At 36.7% G+C, this 24441-nt stretch overlaps 1 protein-coding gene across 1 annotated transcript; it reads right to left on the minus strand.

Moving 5' to 3' along the window:
• Positions 1-2235: 2235 nt before the first annotated feature.
• On the minus strand, positions 2236-10333 carry LOC105445091 (solute carrier family 43 member 3-like). The gene is made up of 10 exons (XM_030985229.1): positions 10177-10333; positions 9444-9567; positions 8510-8602; positions 7674-7956; positions 7167-7397; positions 5074-5187; positions 4327-4522; positions 3855-3978; positions 3222-3337; positions 2236-2338 (listed from the first exon to the last, which is right to left on the minus strand). Exons 1-10 carry the CDS (start codon positions 10236-10238, stop codon positions 2236-2238), a joined length of 1446 nt encoding a protein of 481 aa, XP_030841089.1. The 5' UTR covers positions 10239-10333.
• Between the last annotated feature and the right edge of the window lie 14108 nt (positions 10334-24441).

Raw genomic sequence — 24441 nt, forward strand, 5'->3', positions numbered from 1 at the left:
ATTCGTGCGCGCACAATGCTACTTATGTTTTTCTTCCTTTTTTTTCTCCTCCCCTTTATCTCCTCTTTTCCTTTTTTCTTCCTCTTTCTTTCCCCTTTTCCTTCCTTCTCTCTTTTTTTCTTCCCTTTATCTCTTCTTTTCCCTTTTTTCTTTCCCTTTCCTATCCTAAAGGGCAATACAACATCTTTTTTTTTTTTAGGCCTGACGTAGGTGATGACGTACGTCCAATATAACGGACCGAGGTTACGTCAATCGGGCATTAGGGACTTTTAGATTTGCACGTCGACAGCTTTGACTGCAACGTGTGACGTCATTTTAAGGCACTGCGCATGCGTCACGTCGTCTCGGTCGGCGATCGAGAATGCGTCAACCTTGATTTCCTAAATCTAGTACGGTGCTAGTATGCCGCGTGCGCATAAAATATACAGTTCCTCAGGTAGACAAGGGAACATCGATTCCTTCCCTGCTATTATGTAAAAATGTGTAAAACAGATGTCACATGCTTATTCACCTGTTCTACACATTTTTACATAATAGCAGTAAAGGGATGTTCTTTTGTCCGTCATGTTCATAGTGTTACTTTCTGCATGCATGTTTATCGTCGAGTGCAATCTAAAATTTCTAATTGTAGTCAACATGGGCAGTTGAGTACGTTGACATGCATGATCAGTCGGCGTTCGTCGTGTTCTTGTCCACTCAATCTAAAAGTCCCTAATATATAACGTTGGAGATCCTTGCAGCTCTAGTCACGTGATGGCGCATTGACCAATTACTAATCAGTATCTACCGTATAAAGGCCATTTTATGTTGTTGGATATTTGTGCGGTTTTCTATCCGATTATCGTCGTGAATTAGTTTAAAACGTGCAAATGCATATTTCTCACACAAAATTGATGAACGTAATCATATTGATATTCCAGCATGAAACTGTGACTGAACAAAATTGTAGATAAGTTGATTTATATAATTCCTAAACGAGATTTTATAGGATATTTTCAGACAATGCCTATTTTCATGCGGCGCATTGCAAAATATACCATTATCATGGTTTAAAGTGTCATTGCGTTCCTCCCCTCTTCTCTCTCTCTCTCTCTCTCTCCCTCTCTTTCTTTTTTCTCTCTCTTATTCTTCTCTCTCTCTCTTTCTCCTCCTCCCCACCCCTCTCAGTGAGGAGAAAGCATTCATAGAGCTATTCTGAGAGGAATGAGGGAAATTTATTAGAGAGATAAAAATATTATGAGCAAAAGAACAGTTAGGAAGCTTAGGCAAGGGATGACTTCGACGATGTTACTATAAAACCGCACAAATAGTCAAAAATATTTTGATTGGAACATATAGCAAACAAATTATTACTTTGTAATTGTTTCTGTAATTTATTCTAACAGCACACCTATAAAATTACAATAAAAATAACAATGATAACAATAATATCAATTGAATTGAATTGAATTGAATTCATTCACCACCATTGAAACAAAAGATATGTATGAATAAACAATAACGATGTCAATATAACATAAATACATGACATGAATTATAAAAATACATGTTCTACGACGATATACATGTACATTATAAAACATATTTATTTCCTCCACTTCTCATAATTCTGCCTCAGATACTTTTAATTTCCCTCTAAGCACCGCCTTTCTTCTACGGCTACTAAAAACAAAAAAAATGTTTTTTGACGCATTGATAGTAAACTTATTTGCAGTGCACCAATTCTGTATTGATTTTAAATTTTTATTTATTTCAGACTCATCTATTTGATCTGCACCTTTTGGAAAGGTATGAAAAATATTAGAATCATCTGCAAATAGTCTGAATTTCAAATAATTTGTCACAATTGGCAAGTCATTTATATAGATTCAAAACAGAGTTGGTCTTAAGACAGAACTTTGTGGTACACCACATTTGATATATCTACTTTCTGATGATGAATCTTTGTATTTCACAAACTGCATTCTGTCACTAAGATAGCTTTCGAGCCATTTAAGTGCATGTCCCCGGATAATAGGATAGCTTTTTAAATAATATGTTATCGTATATTGTCTCAAAAACCTTTTGAAATTCAAGAAACACAAGTCAACCCCACTAAATATTCCTCCTTTTATTGCCCATGATACAAAGTAGGCATATTATTCTTCAATTTTGTGACCCGGGATGCGACTTTGCGTTTTACACCCTGGCCTGGACATTTTCCCGGTAAATAGCAATGAAACTGCTTGAATGAGTCTAGTCTACGCTCCTCGATCGGGCGCGCCAGTTCCAAATCGAATCGTACATGCACAGACGTACGTCGATGCAGCATTTATACACACCGTACGCAGCTGCAATACTGAAGATTAAGGGAGAAGATATAGGATTTCAAGTTCAGAACAACAAGTTAAGAAGCTTGCTGCACGATGGAATTCATCGAGGATGATGACGGAGTGGCAATGCAGACGCCTTTGCGAGTATGAATACTGTAAATCCAGTTTTGAATTGTAGTTATATGAGTACGATTAACTGTAACTGTTAGGCATCCATATAGTTAGCAAAACTAAGAGTAAGACTAAGTGAGTCGCTGCACAGTGTCACATTGTCACTGTCACTGTCAGTACTGTCTGTCAGTCAACATTAACAACAGCAATGTCAATTGGACTAGCTAAGCATAAGTAACAATGTAAACAAACATAACGTTAGATCTAACGTTATGTAGTCTAGGACTGCAGGAGGGCCTAACTTAAGGTGTAACTTACTAACTTAATACAGTTCGAACATGAGTTAACTTAGGAGTTATGAATATGAAAGTAGGCTACACGTCAAAAATTGAAACCCTGAAGAAGGCGGAATTAAACCACAAAAACCATAATATTATTTGGTTTCTCTCTTTCCTTACTTTGATTAATTCCTTCTCTAATTTCTCTCTTTCTTTCAAGTTAGTTTTTGTTTTCTCTCTCTGCTTATGACATTCTTTGTTTCCTCTCTGTTCTTTAATTATTTATTGTTTTTCTCTATTTCCTTCTGTTGTTATTCGTTGTTTTTCTCTCACTCGTACGTCTCGATACAAAAGTACATGTACCGCGTACCGCGACACTGGACATATAGGACGTACGTTGAGCATTGCAGAAGAGCTACGTGCGCGCGCAATATCTTGTCATGGATAGATTTTTCCCAGTCGGTTCCTTGAAATTTATTGGGAAAAGGTCCAGGCCAGGGTGTAAAACGCAAAGTCACACCCGGGATCGGCACTCGTACGGCCTGCAGCTGCATGGGACTTTCCTCTTGACATGACGTAGAGGGCGATAGGCAGTATGAGGGTCACACAATCGGCTACGATAAAGGCGACGATCACCTAAAAAAAAAAAAAGAAGAATGAAAATAATATTCTATGGATAGGTCGTCTTATTTATATTTAAGCGCACTGCATGTACGCACAAGATTATAATGCTGATGTTGATGGTTAATTGAAACGAGTTAATAATTTTCCACCCGGATACAGATTAAGGTGAGCTTTTGGTAAGCATAATTATGCCAATTTAGATGAATGTCTTTTGTGCCTTTTGAAATATATAATCTTTGCAATAATATCATTAACGACTGTACATACAAATTACATTGTCTATTGTTCATTTGTGATTACTCGCGTAAATATACAACTTGTTGATTTTCTTCTTCTATTTATGTATTGTGAAACTTAATGTGCATGTAGGTCTATATAAATGATGTTTACCCCAAAATTCAAATTTAAATTCAATGAACGTAAACTATATAATCATAATTACAAACACATTATCACTCATCACATTAACTTAATCGAAAAGACGCATTGCGTACAATGGGCATCCCGCAATAAACAAAATTTTGTTTACCCAGAAAGGGTCGTCATTGAAATAATTCTGGATCAGGATAAAGATCGGGTACTGCAGGAAGGATACGAAACCACTCATAGTCCGAATAGCACCGTACACACTGGCGAAGTACTGCATGGGAAATCTGAAATCATCAGATACACATTGATATTAAATAAATATTTATGTATGTAATTTCTCACATGTAAATAATTCAAATCTTCAGTCGCTATCATAGTTAATTATTTAATATACGAGTCTTAGAGCTGTACTACTACTTCATCAGATGACTCCCTAATTTGTTTTTCTTTGAGCTATAATTTATTTGATTTTCTGTTCATATTTTTACTAAAGCTAAAAACATTTACAAGTCCAAGTTGATCCTTGAAATCTGCAACACTAGAAACGAAACGTTTTAACAAAACAGGAAAACAAAATATGCCCTGAATCAAGTTCAAAATTTGTGGTCTACAGTATAATTTTGATAACTTACATGATGGTGGTCACCGCCGGCGCGGTCCCAAAGAGAAAAGTTCTCACGATAAGGATGAAGACAAAAGTGAGATACTGAAGAGGAAGACTTGGTATCAAGAGACATACCGAGTAACCGACTGCCGAGAGACTTGTGACCGCTAGAGGGAGACAGCTATCTCGCAAATCGGCAAACTGACCCCGAACATTCGGTTTCTCTGGATTTCAAAGAGACGGTCAAATACATGTATATATATTATAAAATATCTCTTGCGGTGGATCCGATTGGATATTTATAATTTCTGTGCAGATAAGGGTTATAATCAATTTAATTTCATAATGAATTGTATCTTTCTCTTTTTTGTCATGGTTACGTATTCAGAAATTGTCTTCTCACCGTAGTGTAGTTGATTAATATGCTAAATGTTAAAACAACGCAATCATCTCGAAAACAAAACAATAGAAAACAAAATGCTAAGTTAGAATTGTCAAAATACGATACAAAATTTGTTACCAATGTTATGTATAACTCCATGTTCAATTACTTTTGTTGAGGTGGGGAGAAAAAGATAACGCGAAATGCGAAAACATGCATACAACACCATCGATAAAAGTCAACAAGAACAATACTCTATTGCATTATGTATTTACAAATCGTGTTCGGATTTAGTGACACGTCATTGTAATATTCATGATGGATTCATGATTCGTGATGGATAGGACTACTGAACTTGCTTTAGGCGATTTCCCAATCGTGCTATAAACTCACTGGCGATAGAGCATGGTGTCTGGAGCTTGTTCCTATCCATAAGAAGACCAGCGAGAGGCCCCCCGAAGAACACCAAAGCCTGGATGATCGCGAATGCATCGGTGTACCGGCTCACTAATAAAACAAAAACAAAACAAAAATTAAACTCCTCCTGACTCCCTGAGCAACTCCTTGTAATTTCTGAATCGCAAATTTTGAACAAATTTTCGAAGGAGGGGGATTTTCTGTGGTTCTCATGTAAATTTTTGGTGAAAAATCAGAGATATCAATCGATGTATGCTTGAATGGCCACGCTTGATCATGGCTACGTTTCAAACTCCGATTGTCTCATTTTCACTCGCTTAATCTGCTGCGCGCGCGTTGCAGCATAAACCGTCGTAGCTCGCTTGACGTCACTACCGAACTTGCCAATCAGCTGTCAATGACGTCATACCTTGTTTGGCGTTCAACAATAAGGGATAGAGCAACGTCGATCTGGCGCTGCTCAGTGGCTGCCGGGCTGCGAATTTTTTTTTCCCAAACAGGTTTACCTATGAGAGTAAAATCCTGCCTCCTGATTGGTTCAGAGGTATACGCGTCATGAATATTCACGAGCTGAGTTCACAGCACTGTGACTGAGCTGCAGTACCTAGTATATGTATTACGCATGCGCGTGGACTTCAGTTTTGCTGGCCATTTAGGTGTACAAAATGTATGTGAGCTAGCTGTGGTGCGAGGGGATTTTTATTGGGGGAAGGGGGGGGGGTCTGTTTGTTTGTGAACATTTCTGGTTATTCTGGTGCTTGGTTTATATAGTTTTACACTGCGGATTTTTTTTTCTCAAAGAGTTCACTTACAGTACACACACTAATATTCCAATTTCACACATAGGCTATACACACAAACACTATCTTTCTCTCTCTCTCTCTCTATAAACACAGACCCACCCTCATGTATTTACAAACACATAAGCAACAAATGCACACACTAGCTGTCAAGAATACACAATAGACACACACAAGGGGTATGAATTATCTTATCAGGATGGTCCGACATGAGTTGGATGTGGGTCAAAGCCACTGTGTTGCTCTGAGCATGATATCTTGACAAACATTTAATATTATCACCCGTAACTGAAACCAACACACAATTAATATCACGGTATTAGTCTCTTTTTTGTTCCACCAAGCTAATTTTTGCACCTTGCACAAATGCACTTCTCAACACGAAATATTTCACTAAATTTGTTTTGTTATTTTCACTCAAAATTAATTCAGCCATGCTCTCTTTTAATCACTTCACTTATATCTTATTTAACATTGAATACAATGCAGTTGCATGGGTTGTTCTTTTATTTTGTTAACTCGGCAGAGGCCACGGTCATGTTCAAGCATTTACGCTTACGACATGTGGTCTGCTGCTTTTTCCTTTTGTATGAGACTTTTATTTTAACTAGAAACAAATTTTGTCAAACTTACATGTTATTCATTATATTTATTTGTATGTTTCTTTGTATTGATATGAAAAAGTGGAAATAAAACAAAACAAACAAACATATCAGTGGTTCTGGTTCCTTTGTGACAGATGAACCTGGCCAAAGAAAACAAAGGACATAAAGTAATATATACAGGCTCTACACATGTCAAAGACAAGCTTTTCCATGCATGCAGTGTATAGCCTACGTACTATAGCTGCGCTGCATCAACGTACTCAAACTTGGATTTCGATGAGCTGCATGAGCAGCTTCGCCTTGTGTCACGCGCATGCGTAATACTACTAGTACCTTTCAGCTCAGCTCATGAATATTCATGATGCGTATACCTCTGAACCAATCAGGAGGCAGGATTTTACTCTCATAGGTAAACCTGTTTGGGAAAAAAAAATTCGCTGCCGGGCTCACGATCGATTGGGCAAAAAGAATTTCCATTTTCGGTTTAACTTAATAAAATTAGGAGTGGACTTTAAAAGATTATTATTATTATTATTATTATTATATTGCATGCGGCGGCAAATATATTTGGTGGTATGCTTCAATGGAATATGTTTTGTGCACTGAAAAGTATCCATGAAATATCATTGAAATAGAAAGAGAGACTCCTCGTCGACATTATTACCTAGTCGTCCGTCGTTATTGGCTAGCCTGCTGAGGAAAAAGTAGATTGCACCGAATATGAAGTTGAGCTGAAGCTGCAGGATCGCTAGCCATAACAGTATCATCCAAAATGGCGGCGATAATATACATGAGCGAAATGTCGGATATTTCCTTCTCTTCTCGTCCTCGAAACAGCCATCATTGGACTTTATCTGGGCTTCTTTTAGATTCGCCGGTTCTTCTCCGTTGGTATCTGAGTTGATAAGACAAATATTCCAATGCTAATGTTATGATGGTGGATTAACGTATTCTATTTTCAAAGACAAAGAAAGAGATAAAACAAAATAAACAAACAAATAAAACAGATTTTATAAAAAAAAGAGGTCTGGAAATATAAATTTATCAGAAGAAGATAAACAACGACAACAACAGGCCTAAGAAGAAGACCATGCAAGAACATCACCGAGAAGGAAAGGAAGGGAGAAACGTAAAAGAGGGAGAGACAGGGAAACAAAACATCCATACCTACCAGTAACCGAGTCCAACCCTACTCCGTCCCCGTGTGGTTCTTCTGAACACCCCATAGCATCGGCGGGATCCTTAACGTATGCTTCATTGCGGAGTCCAGCAACACCCTTCTGGTCTTGATCGGTCTTTGTAGTGCAGCAGGTTACCAGTCGATGGTGGTCGGGGTAGGGCCAGGGGATGCGTTTGACGGGCAGGATGATGAAGGTGTTAATGCTGAGGAGGATCACGGATCCAGCCATAATCGAGAAGAAGATTCGAAGGGACAACCCTGCTTCATAAGCTGCCTGGAGTGCGATTTGAATTGAGAAGGCGATCGTAAAGGCTTTCAAGAAATCAACTCAAGTTCGAATTGCAATTGGATTTTGAATTAAGAAAGAAAGATAACAAAAGAAGAAAGAGGGAGGGAGAGGGAAAGAGAGAGAGAAAAAGAGAGGGAGAGAGAGAGAGAGAGAGGAAGAAAGAGAAGAAGACAACGAAGAAAAAAGATGGTACGACCCCTCCCGTACACCCCTTACTCGACGGTTTTGTTATCTCGCATTCTCTTACCTGAGAAAACCGATGTCACCCAAAGATACTCGTGCCCAGGCCAGTAGCCACGGGGGAGGGGGACACGGGGGATGGGGGGGGGGGGGGCACGTGCCCCCAAAACATGTCCAGATCGGTTGAACTTTTTTAGACCCCTCCCCAGGACTTCGATCAATTACATGTATGTGCCCCCCCCCCCCCCCCCCCCCAAACATCAAACTCTGGCTACGGCCCTGCTCATGCTCCCTCCTAACCGGCCTAACCCATTCTACGCCAATGCGAATTAGAATTTCTTTGAAAATTGTTTCTTACCTTAGCTATTAAAAAGACAATCGTTGATGAACTATACACGCCATTAATCAATGAAATGACAGTAGATTTCCTTCCTTGGAAAACATTACCAATCTGTATTTAGAAATAAGAAAAAACACCATACATCGTAATTACAAAAATCTGCGTGTAATCCATATATTCTAAACAGAATGATTTATTAGCCGATGCAGTCGATAGCAAATGCGAAAGGTTACATTTTGTATTTTTATATTCTTGAAATTCTTTGGGCAAAAGCAAAATTAATCATGTAGCCAAATTATATAATTCTGAAAATTGACAAGAATAAGTAAATAACCAGAAATTTGATTAAAATAATCATGCTCAAGATGTAAATAATGATGATGCTGATGATGAATGATGATAACATTCTTGAAATTCAAAGCCATTGTCTTTATGGCGGACTATTGAGTATTGATACGTCAGAATGAGTCCGGAGAGCTGAGGTATTTGTTTCCAGTTCATCGTGACTGTGCCATAGACCAGTGATGGCTTGGAGGTAGAGTCGCTGCTCGGCAAGAAATAGACGGCAGATTCATGTCCGCTGGTTAAAAAAAAAACAATTCTGACTTGTTTTTCAATTACAAGATCGAGCATACGATTTGTATCTTAGATGTCTTAGAATGATGAAAATGTTGCCGACGATGATGATAATGATGATGATGATGATGATGATGATGATGATGACGTTGGTGATACAAATGATTAAGATGATGATGATGGATGATGATGTTGATGACGATAAAGAATAAGTAGATGGTGATGAAGAATACGAAGAAAAAGAAGAGGAAGAGAAGGAGCAATGTAAAGCAGAAAATGAATATTAAAAAAGACAGATAACAAAAATGAGAAAACGAGGTAAAGGGGAAAATTCAAACCAAATATGTCACATTGATAACGTAATCGATAAACTGACCTGCACTGATGAGAAGAGGAGTAAGGAGCCTGCCACAGTAAAGATAATGGTCCCCGGGAACAGGAGTAAGGGGGTAAGAGGAGAGCTGAATCCCATCATTAAATAGCCGATCAGTAACAGGAGGCTAAAGATAATCAACAGGGGGGAAATGCAATAAAAAAATAAGTATACATGCTTTCCGATGTGAAGTCTTACACATTTGCATTATCCATTTATGAATGAAGGTGCTTGTTAGCTGAAAGGTTCCTGTTTTTTGGCTTCCTATATTTAAAACATAACGTATTGAAACAAATCTTTAAACTTGATATATGAAAAATGAGAGAATGTTAAAGATAGTGGTGAGTTTTTGGTTTTGAAAAAAAAGAATTCTCACAAAATCAAACGAAACTTACACTGAATGTTCAAGATTACAAATACATGTCATTCGCCAAACAATTTAGGTAGAAAAAGTATACTGGCTGAGTAATGAGAATAGAAAGATTAGAAAATCAAGGGTGTTAGCCCCGACACCATTTGTGTAGTCCCGTATGCATCTTGCTGTGTACAGTGCTTGTTACTTTACCAAGACTGGGCCAAATTTATTATGATTTTGATGACTCCGGAACTTTGCAGTACACACCAATACTTACATGCTACGTGATCAACTTTTTTTCTGATCCATTCCACACCTTTTCTTTCACAATGCAATCAGAACTCAATGACCAGAACTCAACTTTATCTTTAAGACTCTTACCTGAGCAGATGCCTAGACATTCTAGTCCCAAAACGATCAAAGAAGAAGCCCATCGGGAACATAGAGATGGTCTGTGAAGCCACTGCCAAGGAGTAGACAAGCTGCAGGCGGCTGTCCTGCTCGTGACATGTCTGGTTATATGATGCTCTCTCTGAGCTGTCACCGTCAATTTTTTTTTTTTTTTTTTTTTTTTTTTTTTTTTTTTACCAGATTTTTTTTCCCTTCCCTATTTTATCCTGATTTTCCCGATTCCTCCCTTATTTTCTCTGTTCTTCCCTTTTTTGCTCTATTTTTCCCCCCAATTTTCTTACTCGAAAGGGGGGAATGTTGTTAGATGCCATTTTTTCCCCGCGAATCCTCTTTTTTTTTTTTTACTCAAGGGGGGCGTGGTTGAGGGGAAAACAAAAAACCTATTTTTTTTTTAGTGCTCACTATCACCCCTGGTTATTACATTTTGTTTTCTCGCAATATAGTTTTTAAAAAAACTTGATTCCAAACAATACAAATTAATTTTAGAAATAAAATACAGTTGCTTTTCTTTGACATGTGTTCAAATAACATTTGCGGCAGTCGATCCTAGCTCATTTTCTCATTCGCGCTTAAACTTCCTCTTCCGCAGCTCCTTCTTCTGTTTACTGTGCATGTCATTTGAAATCCCGTACGCTCGCTGAATGGATGCATAGGAGTGCCTTGGAAGAAAATATATATGACGTCATCAATGGTATAGTGCACTATACCATGGATGATGTCACGGCTTAGCACATTTTTCTTATCTGTAACATCATAGCAATGTTATGTTTGGTCACACGATGCTATGTTGACCAATCACTGAACAGAATTTCATTAATCAAAACTATAATAAAACATATATATTTTATGATGTGTTGAACCCATTGATGATATTCGTTGATAATAAACTATATACCACGTGCTCCTACACCATCCATCACCATCACAATGTCCAACATTTTTTTGACGGGCTTATCGAGGAAAAAAAAAACCTAGAAATATATTTCACTATGCCCGGGTATCCACCGACTTCATACTGCTGTAAGCCTATGTAGTTACTTCGTAAGTGCCTACCAAGGTTTTAGGCATGTTCGTCCAGGTTTGTATCATTTGGAGCACACATAAATGATAAAGCAATGTGTGGGGCTGTTATGCAAATTCTTTCACATGCACCAAAGATGTGTTTCCAACTGTGCATATAGCATTCAAAATGTCCCCTCGAAAGCTGGAATTACCAAATTATGTAATTTATACATACTTCCTTATTATTAGATCAAATAAACAAGCACTATTGTTAATTTTTACCAACATTATTCAAGCAAGACGATGCGTCATTCAGTGGGCACATATGATTTACGATTTAATCAAGAAAATGGACCTTAAGCATTGTGATTGAAAGTGTATAATATGTTATCCACACCTATCATCAATGGATTCAATCTTTACGTTGGTTCCGAGATTATTTTTCTTTGAGAAAACACAATACTATTATTAACGGTAACGGGTTAGAAGCAAACCAAGTATTTTGTGGCGTAGCACAGGGAAGTATATCGGGGCCACTGTTATTCATATTATACATGAATGATTTACCACCTGTTGTCCAGCGTCGCACTGTATCAATGTTTGCTGACGACACATGTTTATATTATATTTTTGATCAATGAAATCCTGTTCTGTGATTGGTCAACATAGCATCATGTGACCAAACGTAACATTGCTATGATGTAACCTTGACGTCATCCATGGTATAGTGCACTTTACCATGGCACTATACCATGGATGACGTCATATATATGCGATCAATCAAGATCAATGTGCGAGTGCGGTACTGTCGTTTGCGCTGCTCTCACTGCACTCTACACTACTTCAGTAACAGATAACATAATTATTATTATTATTATTATTATTTTTATGAAGGTTGGTTTGAAAAATATAAAACAAATACATCATGCACTATTTCGAGCCACTAGTTAAAATTATGGATTCCTCGGTGACAGAAATGGCACTATTTTCTTCGGGGCTACGCCCCACAGAAATTAGTGCTATTCCTGTCACCTCAATCCATAATTTCAACTAGAGCCTCTCAGTGCATGGTATATTTGTTTACTATGCATCTAGAGATCCAAATAGTCTTCAGTGTATAATTAATTAAGATTCATGATTGGTTACTGCATAATAAATTTAATGCAATGAAATGTAAGTTTATGGTCATAGGAACAAAACGTAAACGTAAAATTGTTGAGAACATTAATGTTTGTATTGATAATTGGCCCCTAAAGAGAGTCGATCAATGTAAATATATCGGTGTTAAACTTGATACAGATTTTCCATGGACACACAGTTTGAAAGGGCGAAATCAACAATACCACGGAAATTTTTTTGTCTTGCGAAGAGTTAGACCATTTATCGATCACCGGACTGCTCTACTGTTATGTAGTACGGTGATTCGATCTCGTTTTGATTATTGTAGTAGGATTTTGATGAAACCCAACTCTGGGCACGTAAAGAAGTTTCAGATATTACAAAACAGGGCATTAAGAATAGTACTTTGGGTGGATTCTCGCTTCAGCAGACATGAACTTTACAATAGATTAAAAGTAATTTTCTAAGAAACAGTACTCTTTATATAGCATCTCGGCTATTTAATCACCTACCCCAATTCACCAGAAAAGAAACTCGGCTTTCAAACTTTATAAAGGCGATCGATGGTATTCCCCCCTACGTTATAATTGTTATCGACTATCTTAGTCTCTGTCTCTCTCCCCCTCTCTCTCTCTCTCATTCTATCTTCTCATCTTCCTCTCTCTCTCTCTCTCTCTCATTCTATCTTCTCATCTTCCTCTCTCTCTCTCTTTCACTCTCTCTCTCTCATTCTATCTTCTCATCTTCCTCTCTCTCTCTCTCTCTCTCTCATTCTATCTTCTCATCTCCCCCTCTCTCTCTCTCTCTCATTCTATCTTCTCATCTCCCCCTCTCTCTCTCTTTCCCTCTCTCTCTCTCATTCTATCTTCTCATCTTCCTCTCTCTCTCTCTCTCTCTCTCTCTCTCTCATTCTATCTTCTCATCTCCCCCCTCTCTCTCTCTCTCTCTCTCTCATTCTATCTTCTCATCTCCCCCTCTCTCTCTCTCTCTCTCTCTCATTCTATCTTCTCATCTTCTTCTCTCTCTCTCTTTCCCTCTCTCCCTCGCTCTCTCACTCAATCTACCTTTGATGATTTGTTTTATGATAAGGAGCTTGTGATTTGACTAAATTGTATTTAGTAATAGTATATATTTGTAAAGCGCTTAGAGACATTTGTATTAAGCGCTATATAAAAATTAAATATTATTATTATTATTTTTTCCTCAAATTTCTGATATTAAAAATACTAAGCGTGATTACTATTAAAAGTTATTTACAGATTTGTTTTCTTGTTATTATTATTATTATTTTTTTACAAATTTGTATTCTTTTTATTAAGTTATTTCCACATTTTTATTCTTGTTATTTTAATTTGTGTTATGAATTTATATTTGTTTTGTTTATGTACATGTATATTGTGTGAATGTTTTTTTACGGACTTGCTGAAAAACAACTTCGTGGCTGATAGCAGATGTTAACCGTGGTTGAATAAATAAAACGAACAAACACATCTAATATAGCATGTGTTTTAATATTCTAGTCAATACAATACTCGATTTTCACGCATTACTTATTGGGTTCCAATGAATAGCTACAGGGCTCCCGAGGCCCTTTGAGCTGGCCCTATAAAGATTTAACATTGGTTGCATTATCAAGTACAGTGTTTAGAATAATACATGTATGTAAAAAGAAAACAATTATATCTAACTTACTTAGTTTGATGTTCTTTAATTACCTATGTTGCATTTGGGCCCTTAACATCAGATTTAGACTACGCGAGACCTATTTGGCTATCACAGCGTCATATCCATAATGTATCAGTGTATTTTTTTTTTTATACCGAAACAGAGTTTTGCTGTGATGCTTTTACCCAACAAAATAGGTTAAAGAAATTCTATTGACTGTCTAGAATTGCTGATTCTTTGGGCCCTATTTAGGACCTTGTGGTCTTTTGTGTGTCTGAACCTATATCTCTCTTTAGTATGTTGAATAAATCTAGTCATCTCATTGATCAAAATTGGAGTCGTGATTTTAGCCATGCCCGCCTCATGGTTAATATTTAATGAAAAAGATGCCCGTTGCCCCGGGTAACGGGAGGCTTTGTTAAATTTTGCTGAAATTCCCATTGGTTAACGTGTAAGAAGTTTCTTTGTGCGAATTCGGTATATAAAAGATATATGGAATGCTTTAATATTGGACACATAGCTGTTTCTATACAGACTTTCTCATAGCAGTCAATATATTAATATCATTTTCACTGTATTGTTCGTAATGGGTTTTTTACACACCAAATGAACATTTTCAGCCAATATAATGTCTGAAATGCATATAAACATTGTTGGTCCCTTAAACGTTAATCCACATTAATAAATAGGTTCACACAATTTCCCTGTTGGAGCCGGCTGTGTACCTAACTAATATAAGCAGCCTTAAACCGAATCCACGGTGGACCACCAAAGGAACTAGCATATGTTATACTAGTTATATAACATTAAAATTATGTACAACACTTGTTTCCTTTAAAGTGAAGATGAAAGAATATTTATTGATAAGGTATGAAAATTAGATTCTGGTCATAATATACTACATGTAGTTTGTTTTAATATAAATATTCATTGTTTATTTGTATATAAAAAGGAAATTATTTGATAGATTGAGTAGCTCGCGCAGTGCACTCTTCACTTTGCACAGCACTCTCTTCACCCGCTCTTTCTTCCTGTCTCCTCTCCTCCTTTTGTAAGGCCGGTATCATTTCAAGCTCTGCTTACGATATCGGTCTTCTGCATTCTCCCCCTTTTCTTTCTTTTCAAATACGATTAATTGTACTATTGATTATTTATATTTATTTATTTGTGAATTACTACTTGTATTACTTATCATTATATTGTTAAAATGTATTCATTGTTATTTTTGTTATTGTTTATGGAAAATGCAGAAATAAAACTTGAAACTGATATAGTTCCAATCATGTGGTGTGAAACTCACTGCTACCAGCAAAAGAGAATCTTTTCTCATGAAAAATTATACAAAGATTGACAAATTTGGCAGAGACGGTTTCGTTTTTAAGGAATATTTTGTGATACAATGTAGGAGTTTAATGAATGTGCAATGAAGCTGCGTTTTAAATAATTTGCGTTTGTGTTTAACAAGTCAGTGAAATACGCCTGACAAAAAGTGAGTGGAATTTGGTTTGTATTCAATCTAACATTTATCTAGTACAGCTCGCCTAAAGCTAATGCGTAATACCAATTGTGAAAAAAAAGATACATTATTCAATACAAGCACTGCCAGTGGGTGTCATTTGTTAACGAAAATGCATCTATATATAAAAAAAACTCAACCAATTTTGACAAATTTTGATCTATTTTTCCTCTCTCGAAAAAAATCTCCATCTACTGGTACCTGTAAGTTTTGACATTTTTTTCTTCACATTGAAATGCAAAACTTGATATTTAGTATCTTAAAAAAGCGCGTGGCATGCACCCCTTTCGGATTCCTTTTTATTTTTGCAAGGGTTTGTAGCATGGATGCCATGTATTACCCCCGAAAATGACATACAATATTTTTCTAGAGCCCTTTCGCTGGTCTACTATAACGTATGAGCGACCAAAATGAAAACATTATATCTTTGACTTGCCCGACATACACAGTGATAGTCTTGGGGATAAGCAAACACTTACGTTCAGAGGCGAGAGAGTACGGTTTTCGCTGGTGTTGTTGCACAGGTCACTGAAATAGCCAAGCTGTATAAGAATGAACACGAGTGAGGGCCAGCCAAAGATGACACCCCCATGGACCAGATTTTCAATGCAAGCAAGAAGAAGAGCGGCGCTCCTTTCAACAATCACCACAGCCTTCATGGTCTCTTTCAGCAAGCGAGTAGTTACCGTCCAGATAAGATGGTTGATGATAACTAGTATAACAATAAAAGTAAATATTATTGTTAGCAATTATCACCGGCCATCATCGTCATCATCGTCGTCGTTGTCATATCATCATCGTCCTCATCGTCAACGTTGTTAATAATATCAAGAGTATGTTACTGGTTGTCATGACGACCATGTATTAAATGACCCAAGACAACGATGATGATGACGATGATGGTTATCATTTGTATTAATATCATGATTTATTATTGACATTATCACCATCGCTATTATCACTTTTATTGACTTACGGTGGAAAATGCAATGTGATTATTTGTCAGTTTAAGCTCAAGGGAGAGATTTTTTTTGTTTTGGGGGTCGAAGTTGGAACTCTGTTGGCACGATTAGTGGAATGCATTTTAATACAGCGGAGCAACTGTCGCATAAGCACGTGTCCTACAATACCTTCCCGGCCCTCTTCAAGAAATGTTAATCCACGTAGTATTCCCATTTCCCCCCCAAATGTAAATATAAACTACAAGTTATAGGCATATACAATTCCAATTAAAAATTATGAATAACAAAGCATGAAAATAATTAAATAATATAAAGGTAGATCTTAAGTGCAATTTTGAAGGTCTGGATTGTAAGTGCAGTTTAATGGCGACCTTCATTTATGTGTACAATGAAGTTTTGGAGATCATATTACTTAATTTAACTGAGATGAAACGATCGACTGTATGTTTTCTCGTTTTTAAGTACAGGGACACGCAGAATGAGGCTCATCCAAGGCTGAATAAAAATAGATATTAATAGTAAAAATACAGATCAGAACTAGAAGGCTATTTAATTTCAGCAATTAAAGTACAGAAAGCTTACTCACCTTCAGAATCACGAAGCAATAGAATGATGTTGGTGGATAATAACCATATTGACTACCATACACACAAAAAACGAACCCCTTTCCCTCTAGTGTAACCGCAGTCGATCGACTTATATAATCTTCTGTTAAAATCTATTCATAGGGGTTTTAAAGAAGGGGGATGGGGTCCTCCCTGCTGTTATGGTTGAGTAGTTGGTAGTTTGAGCGTGACATGTTGACCCATCAATTCAATTCAATTCAACAATATTTTCAATACTCACACTGCACTTTTCCTCCTTTTCCTCTCTTTCATCGCTTTCCTTTTCTCCACTTTTCTTTCTTTCTCTTTCTTTCTTGCTTGTCTCTCTTCTCGCCTCTTCTATCTGACATAAATTGTCTTCTTTCATCTGTACAGTGTATCTTCCATCTATATGTGCATGTACTAGCATACAGTTGTATTTGTATTTCTTGGCATAAATAGCAGTGTTTCATTATATGTAACAGTACTAAGCACAGGTGCAATATAAATGACAAATTATTTATTACAAAGCAATGTTTTGAATTAAATTGTATATGCATCCTCTCACACTGAACTATTCCTCTCTTCAACACACACACCACACACACTCTCTCTCTTTCTATTTCCCTTTCCCTTTCTCCCTTTCTCTCTTTTGTTCTCTCTCTTGTCTCTCATCTATGCACTCCAGTATGATGTACGTTTAGTTATGTCTGCTACCAGAAATAAACAGTTTTTATCTGAATTTTTTAACAATTGATGAATAATTGATTTTAGATCTTGGCTGTTACTTGTTTTATTTGATTGTTGTCATGTACATTTTTTAGAATATATTTAAGTTTGTATTGTCTGTTGGGAGCCAGGAGAGTACAAATAATCCAATAATTCCCTTAGCTCTCAACAGAGTGGTTAAATTATAATACAATGTTATGTTATTTATATTATTTGTAGTTGTTTGGCTATGATATGTTAATGTATTGTTATATTTTATACAAATGTGAGCCGTAAGACGATTTTTATAGATGCAATGAATTGTTGATAATGTCTTGCATTTTCGTTCATATAGCTCCGTTTAGTCTCATTTGACAACGCCCCCTATCGTTAAGCAGGGCTCCCACTTAGCCGAGTTGTATAAGCGAGTTATGGCGAGTTGTGGTGAGTTGCCTCAAAGAGGCACTCGCAATAACGCGCGAACAATTTGGTATGGCTAAGCGTAACACATTCCAAGACTCTCCTCGAAGTCGCGAGCAGTTCCAAATTTTGAACATGTTCACACATTTTCCCCGATTCGTTTTAATTCGAGGTGAACTCGCCTACAATCGTAATATTCTCGCATTAGTCGTAACAAGCTCGCGCTGCACTCGTAGCAATTAGCCACCTTATGAAGAGTGCAGCGCAAGCTTGTTACGAGTAATGCGAGTATCTTACGAGTGTAAGCCAGTTCACCTCGAGTAACAACGAATTCGCCTCGAGTAACAACGAATCAGTGAAAATTTTGAACATGTTCAAAATTTTCGCTGATTCGTTGTAGCTCGAGGTAAGCTTGCTTAACACTCGTAATATACTCGTAGCAACTCGTCACCTTATGAAGAGTGCAGCGCGAGCTTGTTACAAGTAATACGTGTATATTACGAGTGTAGGCGAGTTCACCTCGAATTACAACGAATCGGGGAAAATTTGTGAACATGTTCAAAATTTTGGAACTGCTCGCGACTTCGTGGAGAGTCGTGGAATGTTGTAAAGAGTTACGCTAAGCCATACCGAATTGTTCGCGAGTTATTGCGAGTGCCTCTTTGAGGCAACTCATCACACCTCGCCATAACTCGCTAATAAAACTCGGCTAAGTTAGAGCCCTGCTTTAGAGTCCAGCAGCCTATAAACATGTTAACCTATGGATTTTTACCCCCCAAAATCGTTGAAAATTCATTTTTTGATTAAACGAAAAGCACATCCACCCGACGTACGTTATCACTAGCTCTTTCTTGGAACCCTCATGTCCCATTGACTTTTGAAAGTTTACCCACCGTGATTTGGCCAAAATAGGTCGCCAGCTCGCCATTGCCTATATAACACATGTGCAACAAGTCGAACTTTGGACGCAATTTTCCACTCAATTGTAAGGTTATAAGTCAAACACACGAAGGATAACAAGCATGAATTATCATAGATCAGTTCTGATATGTTCATTATGTCCATTTCAGCCAACCCCCACCGTAATTTTTCCATTTAGTAAAGGCAAGCATTTTGCCGAGGTAAGCAAAAACATGAATATTCATGAACACCATGGACTATTCGATTATTAACAGAGGGGTGCAATTGTGCGCCACATCAAACTCCCCTACTTTCAGTCAAGTATTTCATTGTATTATGTAGTTTGGTAGGTTTATTTTACTGTTTCATTATCAGATATCAATGATAGTTTAAAGATATGGAAAAGGTTCTTGTATTTTATATTTAGCAAAGCAATCTCACATACAAAATCAATATCAAGTGTCGTCTGATCCGCCGATTGCCGTCTGCTATATACGTTCTATAGACGGCGAACTAGCTACGTTTGTGCTGGCGAAAATGAGACAAAAGGAGCGTATAGTCATGATTCAGTGGCAAAGCAATGGTCTCGTAACTGTGAGGCCCCCGGATGAAAACCGTGTCGGTGTGCTATATTAGGGCCTTTTGAAAGACATTTATCCTCATTACTGTCAGTTGTGACTTAAGGACGTAGGTCCCCTATTTTATAAACATAGAATCATACACATGTTTTAGCAGTCACGCAAAACAAACACTCGCAAATTATTTTTCAATAACATCTGAGAATGTAAACTATTATGTAAATATATTAGGAATAAATCGTTGTCAAAATCATTCCATAAAAATAAATTATTTCATCTTTATGACCAACAGTGTAGTTATAAATGGAAACACCCCATTTTAAGGAGGGAACTGACACTGACATTATCACAAATACAAATTAGAACTAGTAGGCTATATAATTTCAGCAATTAAAATACAGAAAAATAACTCACATTCAGAATTATGAAGAAAGCTAAGAAAGGATGTTAATGATTTCAACCGCATTGACTACCATGCATATATACGAGCCCTTTTCCCCGGCCCTAGTGTAACCGCAGCCGATAACAAGTCGATCGACTTTAAACTTATAGACCAGTTCTGCTCATGCGATTGCATTGTGAAAGAAACGTTGTGGAATCGATCAGAAAAGGTTGATCATCTAGCATATAAGTATTGGGGTGTACTGCAGGGTTCTGGAATCATCAAAATTAATGATAAGAAATTTGGCCCAGTCTTCGTAAAGTTACAAGCACTGTACACAGAAAAAATGGGACTACGCTATACCTATCCAGTCATCACGTATAAGTCAAAACATATTCTTTCACATGATTGGTATAATAAGAGCTTCCATTTCATTTTTTGAGAGGGGGGGGGGGGGGCATTTCCAAAACTGGTCTTTACCTTTAATAATTTAAATAATTTCGATGTAATTGTATAGCGCCACCTTGTGGTAATCGATTTGGATGTGGAAAGATGGCACCAATTCGATATGCCAGAGAGCCAGTCTATGATTTCTTGTTGCATCATGGCAAACTTGTAGTTTTTCTCTCATGGAACAGGGCAGCAATGATTTTTTACTGTAGCATCCTTCGAACAATGGCTAGGTTAAATGATATGCAGCTTGTTACAGGAAGTTGCTTTATTAATTGACTTTACAATATTGTGTAGCCTTTCACAAAGCTTCCAAACTTGGCTCTTCATTGCTCCATTATCGTTGTTTCGTAAAGACGCTGTCACCGATCCTGGCCTTGCTAACTGCTAGCTAGCTTCACCTTGCGAACAATTCCGCCAACGGAAGGAACGATCTCAACGACCCTTGTTAATGGCCAAAAGTTTTTCGGCACGTTATCGTCCTTCACAATTCATCGTCGATAATTGCGACTTCTCGTTGTGGACGCGTTCTCTTCATAGCCTGCAGACCAGAAAATGAGAAAAGGATAAATGACTTCCGGATACAGGGTTTAATTACAACGTATAAGAAGAACAAACAAAATTGAGAGAAAATGCTGTCTTATTGAAAAGTGTCGTATATGGTTTAAGCTTTATATGAAATATATAAATTATTATGTAAACTCAAGCTACCAAAAAACAAGTTCTCCTATGATTTACCAATTCGTATTATTCGTGAGTTTGCTGTCGAGTTAATTAAGCACACCATTGGGAAACATGCTAAATTCAGCTTTTCAGCTAGGAATTTTTCCTCAAATGTGGAAATATGCTGAAAATTACACCTGTGTCAAAGTCTTATCCGCCTGTCACATACATGTACACGGGCGAAAATCTCTGCGCATAGACTTTTCAAAGACTCACTCAGATTTTCTTTCTGCTCATTTTGTTGTATTTCTGAAGATGAAAAAACACGATTGAGAGAATGAAAGAAAAAAAAAGGTGAATTGATCGTTTTATTTTGAAAAGCGTCATATATTTTTATGCTAATTAAAAATGGTTTCGTTTGTGTGTATATTACATATCCGGAGAATTGAACTTAAACGAAATTATCGCCTGTGACACCGCCTCTGTATCGGCACTTCACTACGTTGAAATTGACTGGTTTACCAAGATTTTAATAATGGTTTATTTATTCAAAAATATTCATCGCAGCAAATCGCAGCCCACGGACTGAATATTGTACAGTTTGTTTTACAAAAGTATTTACATGATAAAAAATACACTAATGCAAGTAAACAGTATGCAATTGTAAATTATTCAGGAGTATAGTACCAAGGAGCACATGTGAGTCTACCATTAAATTAGTACACGTAGTAGTACAATATTAGGTGTATAGGTGATGGTTCAAAAGAATCTAGTGTGATGTAAGTGAAGACCGCAAAAGGGAGGCAGGGGAGTGGAGAGAGAGAGAGAAAGAGAGAGTGAGACATAAAGAGAGAGGTAAGGACAAGATTAATTCCTTATAATTACCAAAGGAAACAAGTGCATCGGCTTGGTTTCGAACCCGGGACCTCCCGGGTACAAATCCACTGCTCTACCACTGAGCCATCTTTAAAGCAGGTCCCAAGTCTTACAGACTGTAATAGGTGTACGATTAGCTGAATGCAGTTCTGCGTAAGATTCACAGCCGGATTCTCACACGTCTTACATGTATTTTTCTTTATATTTCATCTACTCCCAATCAGAACAACACACTATTTACAAAGAAAAATAATACCACCTTACTCTCTTCAATTTTCGTACTTACATCCGTATATTCTAATACATGTACAAGTCACACAAAACTTTAGAACATAACGATATCATTTCTCAATTATCACTTTATATTCGTTTTAAAAGACAAAAATATACAAATTACTGCACATTCCTCCAATAATATACAGACAACTGTAAATTTATCAAATGATAAACAAAGTACTGTTAATTCAATGTGATGTCAATATAGATAGTTCTTCAATATGGAAGACATTATAGATTGCATATCAGATTATTATTTTTTAACTGCACTGAAATACAAGGATCTATATTCTGAAATATATGCCTCAAAACATTACTCTTCTAAACTATCTAACAAACCTTTCATAAGACGTACTCCTGCAGTCTACATACACTTAATACACTTAGAGAATGGAGCCTCCCTACGCACATGATCTGTCATAATTATATGCAAGGGCATTATTGAGAAATTTGAATATGGCATACAAGTCATGTCTATTTTACCTGATAATAAATGAGCATGTGACAGTGGCTTAATCTGAACGTCGTATTCTAATACCACCACTAGGTAGGATATACACGTACAAGGAAAACTACGTCTAAATGATTGCAGGAATACAGCCATCTTCCAAAAGTAAGATATTCCATATTATGGAATTTCAACTACGTTTGTTGAACAGCCTTGAAATATTTCTATAGCCATTTTTGGTTCTGACTTTAATATTCGAATGTACAGCAGCATTCAAAATCTTTTCTGTTGTATATTTCATAATAAATGTCAGCAAAACACAAGTCACGAACACCTTCCTGTTGTCTATTGACAACATCTCTTAAGTTCACTCCATTTCTAATGGCATGATAAAAGTGAAATCTAACATTTCTTACTACTTGTGGCATCATTAATTCTTGCTTAAATGGTGCTCATGCTTATTTAAGAAAGATCTGAAGGGTGTTTATGTCACTGAGATCTAATAAATCTCAAAATACGACCTCTGGGCAACAATTTACAAACGGGCTATGAATGTCCCTTTTTAATAAATTACAATTATACTATTTTAATAAATTACAATTATGATAAAAGAAAGTAATAGAAGCAGAATTGCTTGATTCTTAGTGGGTTGCTCATTAACTCTCATTCACTAGTGATATGAACATTCCCCGAAATTAAATCAGGCAGACTTTGTCTAGGCCTACATGTAGTTTGAAAGTTGTGGTATTACATCCAAGAGGAAAACTAACCTGTAACAGTTTTGATGTCCAGAGTTCCGACATCTTTCTCAGATGCGAACAGGCAGGCTGAAGCTAGCTTACATCTTTACATCGTTTATGTCAGACAGCTGATATCATTATAATGATGATATGCAGTAATCGCCAAAACAACAACCACTTGCGATAGCAAAATTGGCAGCTTACTTCAGTCTGCTAATTCGCGTCTGAGGAAGATGTCTAAACTCTAGACATCGAAACTGTGATATCATACGAGAACTTTCAAACCATTATTACAACCATCCTAATGAAAATCGTCATAATCGTTTACATGTGTATTTGATTATATTGCTATTTCTAATAAAATCTGAACATAATGTGATATCTCGCATTGTGTAGTATAATAATAATACATAACATTTATCAGGCGCTTAATACGGGTGTTTCTAAGCGCACCATTGTCTGAATTAAAATTACCAACCACAACTTATAATAAACACAAAAAATATATATCTGTTCTTTATTCAATAAATCATGCATATGCATATGCCATAACATCTGCTCTCCATGAAAGAATTTTCATTATCCCTGCAATTAAAATCAATTGGCATATTGTATATAGTCAGGCAATTAGATATAGCTCACACACATGTCATTTGGAAATACATTATATAATACAGAATTGCACCGAATCATCAGATGTCAACATTATTATAAAATTCTCAATGACAAAATATAACATTATAAATCATTCAGAAGATCAGACAGTTAAATCCTTTTTGAAGGAGAACATACAATACACACATGAACGTTTGCAATCTATACAAAACAATTTATGTATAAAACGATGTATAACAAATTCTTTTGATCAAAATAAAGTGGATTACGATACAAACTGCCTGGATTAATTTGTCTTTTTTAAAATACTTTTTATTAGATACCCCCAAAC

Source organism: Strongylocentrotus purpuratus, unplaced genomic scaffold (genome assembly GCF_000002235.5).
Source record: "Strongylocentrotus purpuratus isolate Spur 01 unplaced genomic scaffold, Spur_5.0 spur5_scaffold_14, whole genome shotgun sequence".
Classification (NCBI taxonomy): Eukaryota; Metazoa; Echinodermata; class Echinoidea; order Camarodonta; family Strongylocentrotidae; genus Strongylocentrotus; species Strongylocentrotus purpuratus.